This window comes from Aspergillus japonicus (assembly GCF_003184785.1).
Source record: "Aspergillus japonicus CBS 114.51 unplaced genomic scaffold BO86scaffold_9, whole genome shotgun sequence".
Lineage (NCBI taxonomy): Eukaryota > Fungi > Ascomycota > Eurotiomycetes > Eurotiales > Aspergillaceae > Aspergillus > Aspergillus japonicus.
The window spans coordinates 665,472-679,157 of NW_020291646.1; the positions used below are offsets into that span (position 1 = coordinate 665,472).

General features: G+C 53.7%; 5 protein-coding genes across 5 annotated transcripts; 2 read left to right on the forward strand and 3 right to left on the reverse strand.

Moving 5' to 3' along the window:
- The first annotated feature begins 532 nt into the window (after positions 1-532).
- Positions 533-3,925, forward strand: BO86DRAFT_387080 (COPII subunit SEC24). Its single transcript, XM_025671494.1, has 4 exons — positions 533-700; positions 783-1,374; positions 1,446-3,092; positions 3,148-3,925. The coding sequence occupies exons 2-4, from the start codon at positions 862-864 to the stop codon at positions 3,721-3,723; spliced, it is 2,736 nt and encodes a 911-aa protein (XP_025530360.1). The 5' UTR covers positions 533-700; positions 783-861; the 3' UTR covers positions 3,724-3,925.
- A 3,286-nt stretch (positions 3,926-7,211) lies between these two features.
- BO86DRAFT_306718 (mitogen-activated protein kinase) lies at positions 7,212-8,484 on the forward strand (the record flags this gene model as incomplete). The annotated part of the gene is made up of 5 exons (XM_025667708.1): positions 7,212-7,321; positions 7,374-7,569; positions 7,621-8,002; positions 8,057-8,404; positions 8,456-8,484. The coding sequence occupies 5 exons, from the start codon at positions 7,212-7,214 to the stop codon at positions 8,482-8,484; spliced, it is 1,065 nt and encodes a 354-aa protein (XP_025530361.1).
- A 375-nt stretch (positions 8,485-8,859) lies between these two features.
- Positions 8,860-10,084, reverse strand: BO86DRAFT_407905 (uroporphyrinogen-III synthase HEM4; the record flags this gene model as incomplete). The annotated part of the gene is made up of 2 exons (XM_025674310.1): positions 8,860-9,626; positions 9,808-10,084. 2 exons carry the CDS (start codon positions 10,082-10,084, stop codon positions 8,860-8,862), a joined length of 1,044 nt encoding a protein of 347 aa, XP_025530362.1.
- Positions 10,085-10,333: 249 nt separating this feature from the next.
- On the reverse strand, positions 10,334-12,163 carry BO86DRAFT_387084 (NAD(P)-binding protein). Its single transcript, XM_025671495.1, has 9 exons — positions 11,897-12,163; positions 11,823-11,836; positions 11,695-11,757; positions 11,547-11,641; positions 11,398-11,489; positions 11,207-11,348; positions 10,996-11,154; positions 10,608-10,943; positions 10,334-10,556 (listed from the first exon to the last, which is right to left on the reverse strand). The coding sequence occupies exons 1-9, from the start codon at positions 12,043-12,045 to the stop codon at positions 10,458-10,460; spliced, it is 1,149 nt and encodes a 382-aa protein (XP_025530363.1). The 5' UTR covers positions 12,046-12,163; the 3' UTR covers positions 10,334-10,457.
- A 489-nt stretch (positions 12,164-12,652) lies between these two features.
- BO86DRAFT_333576 (class I SAM-dependent methyltransferase) lies at positions 12,653-13,580 on the reverse strand (the record flags this gene model as incomplete). Its single annotated transcript, XM_025668818.1, has 3 exons — positions 13,494-13,580; positions 13,270-13,441; positions 12,653-13,210 (listed from the first exon to the last, which is right to left on the reverse strand). Coding segments are annotated over exons 1-3 (768 nt in total), but the record flags the coding sequence as incomplete, so codon positions are not given.
- Positions 13,581-13,686: the final 106 nt, after the last annotated feature.

Here is a 13,686-nt window from a genome sequence, read left to right on the forward strand (position 1 = left end):
GCCACAATCAGCCGATCCCAATATCCCCCTGCCAGCCATTGTCTTTGATATTTATATAGAAACAACACTTGATTAGGACAGAACCCCTGGATACGAAGTAAGGCAGGAAGATGTTGAAAGTGACAAGCAGCAAAGGTCATTTAGGTCTAGTAGACAAGGGCACGAACTAATCAATCCATGGTAGCGATACCCCATGCCCAGGTGAAAATCTTCTTAGTAACTGTACTAGATAGTATGAGATCATTATGCCACACCACACAGCTTGCAAGAGGCATCCATAGTCATATGTCGAACACCATCAATCACTGCTGAATTTCGACCCCAAAATGTATTGTCACAGCCAAGTATCGTCAGTAGATCATTTCCAGAGTACGAGTTTTAGAGTTGAAGGTATAACTAAGAGGAAGCTTGCTTGTAAAGGAGCAAGTCGGGCTCGGATGCGGTGAGGTGCTGATTGGCCGGTTGGCGGCAGCCGCAAAGGCCACCGTACACCATCCACCATCCACTGGTCACTACCAACTCGACTCTACGACTCTACCTAATTACGCTGCGCCCTTGACTTTGACACAACTCACCACCTATCTTCTCCTGGTTGCATTTCCCTCTTTCTCGCCGGAGTCTCACATCTACGTGCTCTCCTGCTTGACTCTCAGAGCCTCTCCAACCCCGTGCGGTTTGGTGAATCTATCCCCGGTCATTGGTACCCAGTCGCTCTCCGTTCCCCTCCCTAAACTCTCCCACCTGTTTCGAATTGTCGACTAACCATCGCCCCTTGGCCCCAGTGACCTTGCAACGATTCACAAACCATCCCGCACAACTCCCACTATACCCGTTTACAGTCATAAATCACAGCCGACCTCCATGGCAGCACCGCAAGGGGGTTATCCTCCCCAAGAAGGGTACGGTCAGCCTGTTGGTTACGGAACTCCCGAACAACAACAGCCCGCGGGGCAGGGCCAGGCTGGCGCACGAAAGAAGAGACAATATGCAGGCGAAGCCTTCGACTTCGGCTCCGGCGCCAATGCTGCCTTAGGAGGCCAGTTACCGGCCGGTGGTAGCTATGGTGCGTACCCGGCGCAAGCACCAGCGGCTGCGGGATACCAGCAACCCGCCTACGCAGACCCTACTCAGATGCACGCCGCTGCCCCAACTTACGGGGCGCCCGCCTCCCCGCCGGTCGCACAGATGACCCAGCAATTCGGTGCTATGGGAGTCACCGATCCACACTTGATGCCGCCGCAGCCCGTGGCTCAAGCCCCCCAGGCTCCGCGGGCAGTCCCTCTCAACCAGCTCTATCCTACAGACCTCCTCACCCAGCCGTTCAACGTTGCCGAACTCGACTACCCCCCGCCTCCTATCGTTCTGCCGCCGGGTGTAAGTGCCCATGGCCGTTCTCCATAACCGTTCTCCATAACACGGACGGAAACGCTAACTTCGCTCATTAGACCAGCGTTTACCCCTCTCCCTATGCCAATTGCCCCCCGAAATACGTTCGCTCCACATTGAATGCGGTTCCTACGACGCACTCGCTCCTGAAGAAGTCCAAGCTGCCCTTCGCGCTTGTCATCCAGCCATATGCAGCGCTGCACGACTCCGAAGACCCCATCCCAGTCATTCCCGATCAGGTCATCTCCCGTTGCCGACGCTGCCGCTCTTATATCAATCCCTTCGTCACATTCCTCGACCATGGACACCGCTGGCGTTGTAACATGTGCAACCTGACTAATGACGTACCTCAAGCCTTTGACTGGGATACTGCTCTCCAGAAGCCTGCAGACCGGTCGCTGAGGGCTGATCTCAACCATTCGGTCGTGGAATTTGTTGCCCCTCAGGAGTACATGGTTCGCCCTCCTCAGCCGTTAGTTTATCTGTTCTTGATTGATGTCAGCTATGCTTCGGTCACCAATGGTCTGCTCGCGACAAGCGCACGGTGCATCAAGGAGAGTCTCGATCGGATCCCGAACGCCGACCGCCGCACCCGACTCGGCTTCATCGCGGTAGACTCCAGCCTCCACTACTTTAGCATCCCTCGGGATGGGTCGGACAACTCTGACCCTAGAATGCTGGTTGTTAGTGACTTGGACGAGCCTTTCTTGCCCATTCCGGGTGATCTTCTGGTGACCTTGAGCGAATGCCGGGAGAACATCGAGTCGTTCCTCGACAAGCTGCAAGAGATGTTCCAGAACACCCAGAGCAACGGCTGTGCCATGGGGTCCGCTCTGCGCGCTGGTTACAAACTGATCTCCCCTGTGGGCGGTAAGATGACCGTGCTCAGTTCTTCTCTGCCTAATATCGGCCACGGCTCTCTCACCATGAGAGAAGACAAGAAGGTTCTTGGCACCAGCAAGGAGAATGCGCTTCTGCAAACAGCGAACAGCTTCTATAAGAGCTTTGCCGTGGAATGCTCTAAGGCACAGGTCTCTGTTGACATGTTTTTGTTCTCCTCTCAATACCAGGACGTTGCGTCTCTCAGCAACCTGCCCCGGTACACTGGTGGACAAACGTACTTCTATCCGGGCTGGAACGCCGCTCGCCCAGAAGATGCGATCAAGTTTGCCCGCGAGTTCTCCGAGTACCTTTCATCTGAGATTGGTCTGGAGGCTGTGCTCCGTGTCCGCGCCACCACCGGCCTCCGCATGAACACCTTCTACGGAAACTTCTTCAACCGCAGTTCCGATCTTTGCGCTTTTCCCGCCTTCCCCCGCGATCAAGCGTATGTGGTTGAAGTCGCCATCGATGAGACAGTCACGAAACCTGTGGTCTGCTTGCAGACCGCCGTCCTTCACACCACTTGCAACGGCGAGAGAAGAATCCGTGTTTTGACTCTGGCGCTTCCTACCACCCAGAATCTGGCCGATGTCTTCGCCTCGGCGGATCAACAAGCAGTCGCAACCTACTTCAGCCACAAGGCCGTTGAGCGGGCTCTGGGAAGCGGTCTGGAACCTGCCCGAGACGCCCTCCAGGCCAAGGCCGTGGAGTTGCTCTCCACCTACCGGAAGGAATTGGCCGGTGGAAGTGTGAGCGGCGGCGGTCTCCAGTTCCCTGCTAACCTGAGAGCACTCCCCGTTCTTTTCCTTGCCATGATCAAGAATGTAAGTTATCCTTTGTGCCTACTCAATTTCCCGCCAGCATCTAATTCTCGATTAGCTCGGTCTCCGCAAATCTGCCCAGATCCCCACCGATATGCGCTCTGCGGCTCTCTGCATGCTCTCTACGCTTCCCCTTCCCCTCCTCATCCAGTACATCTACCCGAAGATGTATTCCCTCCACGACATGCCTGACAACGCTGGGCTACCCGATGAGCAGACTGGCGAAATCGTCCTCCCTCCTCCAGTCAACCTGTCGTCTGAGCGGGTGGTTCCGTATGGCCTCTACCTCATCGACGACGGCCAGACGCAGTTCCTGTGGGTCGGACGCGATGCGGTGCCTCAGCTGATCGAGGATGTGTTTGGGCTGGCGGACCGATCGCAGCTCCGGGTGGGCAAGCAGAACCTGCCGGACTTGGACAACGAGTTCAGTCAGCGGGTGCGTGCGGTGATCGAGAAGAGCCGGGACCACCGGTCGAAGGGGGTGGGCAGCATTGTGGTGCCGCACCTGTATGTGGTCAAGGAAGACGGCGAACCGGGTCTCCGCTTATGGGCGCAGACGATGTTGGTGGAAGACCGTGCGGACCAGAGCGTCAGTCTGGTGCAATGGATGGGCTCGTTGCGGGAAAAGGTTTGATTGCTCCGTTTCCTAAGCGCCTTTGTCTCTGCCAGTTGATCTATTACCCTTTCTGCCGTCATCGACATACGAGTCTATACTTGGAGTCACGCCGACTGACGAGGCTTTCGAACACACCTACAGGTTGTTCAGTAATGATAGTTTCTCCCTTACTGGTAAATCATTTCCAAAGATACATCAATACAATTTCTGTGATTATGTCAAAATCTTATTTCGCCCCTCTCTTCTGCTTTCTCTTCAGCGCTCGCTCGGGTGGCGGACTCGATTGGAGGGGTTATTCTTTATTGGCTTGAGTGATGAGAGCCGGCAACAAAGTTCAGTGGAGCTTGTGGTTGGTTGATGTTGGGCCTGTTGGGGTGTCGTGTATGGATCCGACGCCTTTTTTCGGCATATCGAGCCATGTGCTCGCTAATCAAGTACGCCCTCGTGGGCGTTGAAGCTATGCATTGTCCAGCACTTTGTAGACTTGTTTATTGTTTTCTACAGATTATTTCATCAGGATGGTCACAATGCTAACTTCACCAACCATCCCGATAACCGCTAAATACGAATGTGTGATCCGAGGCTCTGACATGGGTACGAGCTTGGTGGTTGGTTGGTTTGGTTGATTAGGGAATAGTGCTAACCTCGGGCGAGTGAGGGCGTTTTCGGGCTGCATGGGCCCTGAATAACTTCAGTAAGCCTGTGGTCAGTGGTCAGGTCAGCCCATGCACAGTAAGCTTTAGATCACACAACTGCTGCCAGAGCCGGCTGCAAGTTGACGGACGGTCCATCACATTCGAGCCTCCCGAGCCAACTGCAGTTAAGTTGATGGATCCTCTCCCGGGATGATGATGAAGGGGCTCAGAGAAAGTGATGGGCCGACTTTGACTTGAAGATGATGATTTGATGAACGGGGGTTGTGATCAAGTTGAGTAGCACACAGTAGTTTTGTTTCTGGTCGACCGGTACGGAAGAAGAGCACTGCACAGCACTGCCCCTCCTCCTCTCCTGGAAGAAAAGTAATAAGACGAGCGTACTAATCTATCTGTGCGGCTAGGCCACGGTGATGGATGGATCATGGTCACAGTACGGAGTACGGAGAGTAGGCAAAGAGCAAGCAGATCCCTGGGCCCAGGGAAAGAGTGGGGGGGGGGGGATTTGACCTGGGATTTCATCGACTAAGCCGGTTTGAGTAGCGCTGGGTGGGCCAGGGAGAGAGTCTGAGAGACGGTGAAACTGCCAGAGATTGGCGCCCGTGGCGGGTTTTGGGACTGGGAGGGGAGGGAATTGCGTCTCGTCACTCTCGTGGGGGGGGGTTGAAACACTGGTCCAGACGTGATTTCTTGGGGATTGACAGTTGCCATCAGGTGCCGTGAGATGACAGGATGGAAAGAGGAGCTCGTCAGGAAGCTTGGAAGTTGGAACTGAGACGGGCGTTTCTTCAAGTCTTATTTTCTGGCGTGTGGCTGTCTGGTTCTTGATTGCTGGAGTTGGTTGCTGGTTCATTGCTTGCGCTCTCGCGCTCCCCACACAAATGGAGCTATTCAGACCGGGCTTTATTGAGGGGGTGATTGCATTGTCTGCTTGGGGTTATTGCAGAGTCCCTTCGGGCTGCAGTTGGATAGTGGCTCAGTGACTGCTGTATCCGCTGTGAGATGATGTTGGTTTGTGATTGATGAGATAATCTGCTTTGATTTGGTTTCTCGAGGGTCCTTGAGCAAGAGACAGACTTGATGGTGTAGATTTACTGAGTAGATATAATGCTGGCAGCATTTCTGGATCAGGAACCAAAACCACCCAAAAACCGTACCACAGACTCCCCCCGGTGGTGATTTCCACTGCAGCGGCCCCTCCGTCTCTTCAACCAAGGTTCCTCTTTCATCTGGATTCATCATTATTCTTATTGTTGCCTCCCACTATCCTTATTATTCTTCTTATTTTTGAGAAGCGTTGTTAGTTGGAACAGACCATTGCTGTCAGTGCCAGTCACCTCCTACTGACTATCTTTATCCTCAACTGTCCATGGGTCTTTCTTATCTGCTGCCTCCCTCCGTATCGATAACTGACCTTCCCCTCCCCCCCAGTTATTATTGCTCCACGGCGATTCAGGTACACAACTTCCCACTTCCCACTTCCCACACACGCTCTCTCTCTCTCCCCCCCTCTCTCCTCTCCTCCCTCCTCTTCTTCCTCGGTTCCTCTTTTCCACTGAACTCTTTTTATCCTCTACTTTCCTATTATTAGGAATCTCACACTGCCCTCCATTCCTGTTCTGCCTGTTGCTTCAAGGTGAATCGCGTTCTTTCATCTTCAACAGCCTCCCTGTCTCCCCACTTGCGGGTGATTAACTTTCCCACTACGGACACTAGTTCCCCTCCACGACTGCCACTATTTGCTCTGCTCTCTCACTCTCTCACACTCTCCAAGACTTCCAACCCCTCCACAACCACCGCCAACTGCTAGTCTGTCCGTCGTTCGTTACCTTCCCTCGCCTGCTCTTACTTCCTATTCCTACTCCTAGTCATCCGTCCCCCATCCACTATCCCACTATCCTACTCCCCCCCCCCCCTCCCCCCTCTTCCCCCCTCTCCGTCGAAACGCCGTGGGTTGGTTTTCCTCTATTTTTTGTTGCTTCGCGTGTATCTTAGCCAAAAGAATCTCGAAACTGACCACTGTTGTCGATCTAGAACCAGGACAGAAGACACCTGGAAGACAGACCGTCCCAAAAATAGAAACCGGCCTGTGAGACACCAGCACCAGTAACCCAATTCTCTCCTCACGACTGGTAAGCTTCTCCTTTTTCTCTTGCCCTCTCTCTTAATCCTCTACAAGGAACCTTTAATAGGGCCCAGTCTTCAGTCCTTTTTGTCGCTGTTGTGGATAATTGACAAGCTCATCTTTTTGTGGTCCAGGTCGTCATCAGTGACGTGGATCGATCTAAGCGCCGTGTGGGCAGTTCATTTGTTCCTTTGATCACCATCTGCGCCCCTGGATCGTGATCCTACCTGGAGTTCCTTCGCCATTTCCTTTTCAAGATAAACGTTACTCCGGAACTTCTGCAGACCAGCGTGCGTGCGTCTTCCTTTTCCGGTTCGATTGCAGACACGCGCTGTACCCCGCTCCCGATCTTCCACGATTCCCCGACAACGGTCACTCGTCCAGCGCATACACCCTGGCATGCGGATTTGTTGTAATTAGGCTCCAACTGCGCTCCAACCCAGCTTCTTCTGGTAAGCGCTACGCCATGTGTTTGTTGCTTGAATGTGTGATGGGCCCTAAGCGTTATCTCGTGGGCGATCCGCTACTTGTCTGCATGTGACGAACCGTGCCCACCATCAGTGCGATGCTTAGGGGCCGTTGACCTGCCACAGCCCTCCTCCTCAGCGTTAGGCTGGCAGCTCAGCGATGAGCTGGACTATCACTTGGCGCGGGGTTCATCACACAAAACGCCTGCTTTGGTCGGCATGAACTGACCTTTGCTTAGAATTCCTATCATAACTGTCACCATGGTGCAACAAATGCCTCCTCAAGGAGGATCACGCAAGATCTCCTTCAATGTCTCGGAGCAATATGAGATTCAAGATGTCATCGGAGAGGGCGCCTATGGCGTTGTCTGGTGAGTTTGGTCAGATGAACGAGCGCTGTAGCCGACAACTAATTGGCCTCAGCTCCGCGATTCACAAGCCTTCCGGACAGAAGGTCGCCATCAAGAAGATTACACCATTCGACCATTCCATGTTCTGTCTGCGAACCCTACGTGAGATGAAGCTGTTGCGGTATTTCAACCACGAGAACATTATCTCTATTTTGGATATCCAGCGGCCTCGGAATTACGAGAGCTTCAACGAGGTGTACCTGATCCAGGTAAATTGAGAAGTCATGCAACATGGAGGACCCAGCGACTGATTGAAACAGGAATTGATGGAGACGGATATGCACCGTGTCATCCGTACTCAAGACCTCTCTGACGACCATTGCCAATACTTCATTTACCAGACCTTGCGCGCGCTGAAGGCTATGCACTCGGCGAACGTTCTGCACCGTGATCTCAAACCATCCAATCTTCTTCTGAATGCCAACTGCGACCTGAAAGTCTGTGACTTTGGCTTGGCTCGGTCTGCTGCATCGACGGATGACAACTCGGGTTTCATGACGGAATATGTGGCCACGCGGTGGTATCGTGCGCCGGAGATCATGTTGACGTTCAAGGAATACACCAAGGCGATTGATGTGTGGAGTGTGGGCTGTATCCTGGCTGAAATGCTGAGTGGGAAGCCCCTGTTCCCTGGAAAGGACTGTGAGTACCACAATGCCGGCGCCGCAATTGATAAGCTATTCTGACAATAGACAGACCACCACCAGTTGACTCTTATCCTTGATGTCCTCGGAACACCAACCATGGAAGACTACTATGGTATCAAGTCCCGACGGGCTCGCGAATACATCCGATCTCTCCCGTTCAAGAAGAAGATTCCCTTCCGCGCCATGTTCCCCAAGAGCAATGACCTTGCCCTGGATCTGTTGGAGAAGCTCCTTGCCTTTAACCCGGCCAAGCGAATCACGGTGGAGGAGGCGCTGCGTCATCCATACCTGGAGCCGTATCACGATCCGGAGGATGAGCCTACGGCACCGCCAATTCCGGAGGGATTCTTTGATTTCGATAAGAACAAGGATGCGTTGAGCAAGGAGCAGTTGAAGCGTAAGTCGGAAGACTTTGTCGCATGTGGAGCTTTACTAACTATTTGGACAGTTTTGATATACGAGGAGATCATGCGGTAAAGAACTTGACGAGCATATGAAGCGGCTAAGATACCATAGTACGGGGGAACCAAACAAGGCAGTGCCTGTTCAGGTTCAACGGGGTTTCATTCGAGCACATAATAACATGAAGGATAGAAAGGAAAGGATAGGGACAATGCTCGCGCGGTCCACCCTGAGTGATATGCTGCCATTATGGGAATATGGAAGGAGTTGATGTGATGATTCGGGCATCTAAGCTTGTTTGATATAATGCGAGCAGAGTAGCCTTGACATGCAGTCCAGTCCAGTACATAAGACGAACTAGCTCAAGACCGTCTCTTTGGGTATATATGCGGTGCAGACCTCCCTCGCAGTGCTCCCCCTTACTTTTTTGGGGTATGTAAATGGGACCGATTACTCAGTATTCCTTGCCCTATACTCCTCCATAAACCTCTGGATCCCCCTCCCGACCCCCTCAGGACTAGGCTTCTCCGCACAGACATCCGGTTCGAACCCGACCCGATTCCTCAGATAATCCCTCGTCGTGGGACCAATAGTCGCCACAAAGAATCTCCGGTTGTTGGCCTCGGGCCTTTCTTCCGGTGGCTCTCCCCGGGCGCCCAACCCACCCCCAAGAACCGACAACGACGACGATGATGACGACGAAGCCGCATCCACGTTCTCCAACACCCGCACCATCGCCTCGCACCCCGTCGGCGAAAACACCACCGTCCAGACCGGCTCGTGTTGTGTCTGGAGGGCGCGCACCCGCTCCCCAAACGCGTCCTCAAACCCCGCCATCACCCCGGTCTCGTAGACCACCAGCTCGTCCACGGGGATCCGGGCGTCGGGCCGCAGCGCCGCGTCCATCAGCGTCTTGGGGATGATGTCGCGGCGCGTTTCGCCGACGAGGAAGAGGAGGGGTTTCCGTGCGTGCGGTGTTTGGTGGTGGTGGTGGTGGTGGGGGTCTGCTGTGCTGGTGCTGGTGCTGGTGCTGGTGCTGTAAGGGTAGGCGGGGTAATGCGAGAGGATGAACTGCGCGAGGACCTCGCCGGTGCCGGTGTCCTGGCCGTGCAGCGTGGCGTGGGGCAGGTAGGTGGTTGTCAGGGTCGAGAGGGAGCGGTGCGTTGCGGGGCCGACGGTGTAGAGGGGGAGGGTGAGGGGGGTTAGTTCCTTTGGGTCTTGGGGGCTTGGGTTAGTTGATGATTGTGTTGTGGGTTGCGTTGGGTGTGGGGTGGTGTTTGGGGTATATAGGGAGGTGGAGGGCGGATGCTGGTGGTGTGGTGGGGGAAACTGCTGCATTGCACTGCACCACTGCACCACTGCGCCGCGCCGCAACGGACGGTGATGGACGAAACATACCATCGATTCCCTCGAGGACCTGGGCGAATCCCTCCACCGCGCGCTGACTGGTGAAGATGATGCCGCCGTATTGTTGGGCGGGGTGGCCCGCGCTGAACCCCCCGGACACGAGCAGGTCGTGGACGCGTTGGAGGTTGGGCCTGTGGAAGTGGTGCTCCAGGACGGGGATGAAGGCGGGGTTGTAGTTTTGGCTCGTGAAGAAGTCGTCGTAGCCGTCGTGCGGGGTGGAGCGGGTCTTGAGGAGGAGGATCGGGGTGCGCGGATCTTGCTCGGCCATTGTTTTTGTTTTTGTTTTTTTGTTTTTTGGGGGGGGTTGGTTTGTTCTTGGGTGAGTGAGGTGCAATTGGGGACAATCGTAGGTGGGAGGAGAGGAGTTTCTGGTGGATGGAGGAGTGCGGAGTGCGGAGCGGAGCGGAGCGGAGCTGAGCTTGCGCCCCGGCCGAGGTTTCCTGATCCTCCCACTGGTTTTAGAGGTTGAGTACTACAAGTAAATCAATCTGTATGCGTAATAGTGTTGATTCTTGTGGATAAATCAGGCGTTATAACGAGTAACGAATACTGGATTAATAGACACCTCTTAACAGACACTTTGAAGCAGCTACTCAAGGAAATCAATGGGTCTAGCATGGTATGTACACTAAAGAAACAGACTACTGGTCGTCGAGAACATGCAGGTACTTCTTCTCCTCCAGTCTCTCCCGCTCCGTCGCGGGAGGCAGATCGTAGTAGGAGGAGCTACGGTATCCAAGCTGCGAAAATTAGCCCGTATTCCTCACATCTTCACGAAAGAACAATCTTACCAAGTAGTGGAAGGTCAGGTTGCTGATCTCAGCAGGCTCGATTCCAAGATCCTTGAAGGTCTTGGCGTTGGGGTCGATCACCTGGTCGATGAATTCGCGCTCAACCTCGTCAGGCGAGACGGTGGGCCACCAGAGGTACTTGTTGAGGTAGTGGGCGAGGGGCTTCATGATGGCCTTGGGCACATTCACGTGGCGGCGGTGCTTGACAATTTCCTTGTCCACCAGCTGGGCAATCTCGGCGGTCGAGTAGTTCTTGGGGCCGTAGAGCTCGAAAGTCTGGCCGACGGTGCTGTCATCGTGCAGCATAGCCTCGAGAGCAGCGCCAACATCAATGGCCTGTGAATGTTGTCAGCACGACCCACCCCAGAGCCTTCTGAAAGCAACTTACGTGCACGGGCCAGTAGCGCTCCTGCATGTGGTTGGAAGTGAGGACGTTGGTCGCACGAGCGAGCTTGTGAAGGAGGTTGTCCTCGAAACCGAACATGGGCGCAGGACGGACGATAGTCGTCTCAGGGTAGATAGAGCGAGCAATCTCCTCACCCCAGGCCTGCAGCAGTCAACACCTACGAGCCAGCGCGAAATACACTCGACCAACGAACCTTGGTAGCGAAGAACTCGGAGGGAGAGTCCCGGCTAGCGTTGTAGGAGGAGACGTGGATGAATCGATCAACATCGTACTTGGCAACAGCCTCGACAATGCGCTCCGTTCCATCGACGTGAACGTCGTTGTAAGTGAAGTTCCTTTATGTAGATTAGTATGGCGCATTCATGAATGACCTATGATACTGACTTGGTAGGATATTGGCGACCAACAAGGTTGTAGACAACATCGGAGTGGCGCACAGCCTCCTCAATGGACTGAGTGTTGCGCAGATCGTATTCCTGCCAGACCGCCGAATTAGAGACTCGATTACCATGCTTCAAAAGAAGGGATCATACAATAAACGTGATCCGACCGAGATCACCAGTGACCTTCAAGTGTCTCTTCGTCATCTCCTCACGGTAGGGGACAACCACGCTGCATCCCTGACGAGCTATATCGGCGTCAATCTCTAGCTCTTCTTCATCGACCATGGACCCAACCTACCGAGCTTGTTGACAATGTAACGACCGAGGAAACCAGTAGCACCGAAGACAGTGGCGGTGTGACCTAGATGATATGAGCTTTCTGGCGCCGACGCGAGCGGATAATGACACGAGCAAAGGGCGAAGTACCTCCCAGAGACGACCTGCGGGAGACAAACGTTAGCATCATCCCAAGACCATAACTCCAGTGAATGCGCTCTTACCGTCCACCTTGAACCTTCAAGATGGGCTTTCCGGTCCGAGTAATGGCAACATCCTGGAGATTCCGGCGCTGGAACTGGAATTGAACCCGAGGGGCGGGGGCGAAGGCCCTCGAGGCCATGGCGGAATTGGCGGCCCGGCAGCTCTGCATGGTCTCAATTCTGCTTGCGAATGTGATGAGACCACCGAAAGGCGTCCGGATCGGTGGTTGGCGATGGACAATGGGGTGGTAGAGGGGAGAGAGCCAAGCTCGACGTCAGGACTTGTGCTCACAGCTGGTAGATGTTGAAAGTCGCTGTCCAGAATAACCTTGGAGCGGGCACGGGACTTGACGCTAGTCCCTTTTCGGTCCACTCCCTGGCCGATTTGCAACTTCTTCGATTGTCCGATTTCCCTCCGCGCTGCCTACAATGCTCTGGAAATGACTGTCAATGTGTGGATTGATGATGTTACAGTCGCCTTACCCCAGCATCTCGAGTAATTATCCATCCGACCAGTTGTCACGGTCAACTCCAACCCCGAACACTTGATCTCCTGCCGGATCGCGTCTGACTATTCGCGAAACATGATTGGTTGACTGGCGTACAGCGTCATGGTGCACCTGCAACTACTACGACACAACTTAGACTACTCGGTACCTCCTGGTCTGATGTCGAAAAGAAAGGAAATAAAGTACACAAACTGGAGAACGCAAGGCACACATCACTTTCAGTCCATTACTCTTCTAATTGCAACTCGATCACTAAACCTGTTCAGCAGCGCTGCCCCCGAGCAAGGAATAGGGCTTTCGGCAGCTTCTGATGAATCTTGAATGCCATTTTATGCTCCAACACCTCGCTTTGGAAATTCAGGCCCACGTCGGCTTCTTCATAGAGTTGCTGAATCTGCTCGAGTGTGAACCCATGGCTGCCGATTGTGTGTTCAGCGTCGCCAAAGTCAAGCTTCCCATGAGCTGAATCATGCTGCTCGTCATGGTGGTGGTGGTTATGGTGATGGCCGTGATGGCCGTGGTGGCCCCCTGCTGCCAGGATCTCGAGGACCAAAAGCACACCTCCTTTCTTGAGGCGCTCACTCAACCGCGCCAAGGCCAGTTCGGGGTTCTCAAAGTGGTGCAGCGCCATGCTGACCACCACAAGGTCGAAATTGGTGTATTCATCTGCGGAGAGTTCCTCCGCCACAGATTCGGCGAGAAGATCAGCTTTAACTCCAGTCATCTTGTTTGCTAAGCCCGCCTCCTTCGCATTCTTGTTGAACTCGCTGATCATGCCATCTGAAATATCCATGCCGATGATCTTGCTTACGAAGGGAGCTAGAGTCTGTGGGTTGTCAGCTTCGTTTCTTCGAGACAGTTGACGCGGTAGGGTTGGGAAGCTACCATGGATATAGGACCCGGTCCGCAGGCGTACTCGAGCATCTTGATCTCCCTACCCTGGCCAGGCTCGGTGTCGGTCCAGGCATCACTGATCCACGCACGGCGGCTAAGAATCTCTGTGCAATTCTTTTCAATGAATTCCTTAAACTCGTCATTGTATGTACTAGCCATCTTGCTATAAAAGGCATGAGAACATTGCTTGTATACCCCAGGAGCTTGTCACTTACTCGAAGTACTGGCGATTCTTCTCGGTGAAGTCAGACATAATGATGGTGTTGAATGGACAGTAACCTGAAACAATTGATAGAAGACAGGAGAAACGGGATTGATTGATGGTTAGAAAAAGTATTCTACGAAGAGAACAAGACGCCCATATTTATATCCTTTCTCTGAGCCAAAAAAAAAAAAATCCTTGGGTAC

Excerpts from the sequence above, each read along its gene's own strand:
- BO86DRAFT_387080 (XM_025671494.1), top strand. The coding sequence starts at position 862 with ATGGCAGCACCGCAAGGGGGTTATCCTCCCCAAGAAGGGTACGGTCAG. Across the intron at positions 1,375-1,445 it reads CTATCGTTCTGCCGCCGGGT|ACCAGCGTTTACCCCTCTCC; the intron begins GTAAGTGCCCAT and ends TTCGCTCATTAG. Across the intron at positions 3,093-3,147 it reads TCCTTGCCATGATCAAGAAT|CTCGGTCTCCGCAAATCTGC; the intron begins GTAAGTTATCCT and ends ATTCTCGATTAG.
- BO86DRAFT_387084 (XM_025671495.1), bottom strand. The coding sequence starts at position 12,045 with ATGCAGAGCTGCCGGGCCGCCAATTCCGCCATGGCCTCGAGGGCCTTC. Across the intron at positions 11,349-11,397 it reads GGTCGCCAATATCCTACCAA|GAACTTCACTTACAACGACG; the intron begins GTCAGTATCATA and ends ATCTACATAAAG. Across the intron at positions 10,557-10,607 it reads ACCTGACCTTCCACTACTTG|CTTGGATACCGTAGCTCCTC; the intron begins GTAAGATTGTTC and ends TAATTTTCGCAG.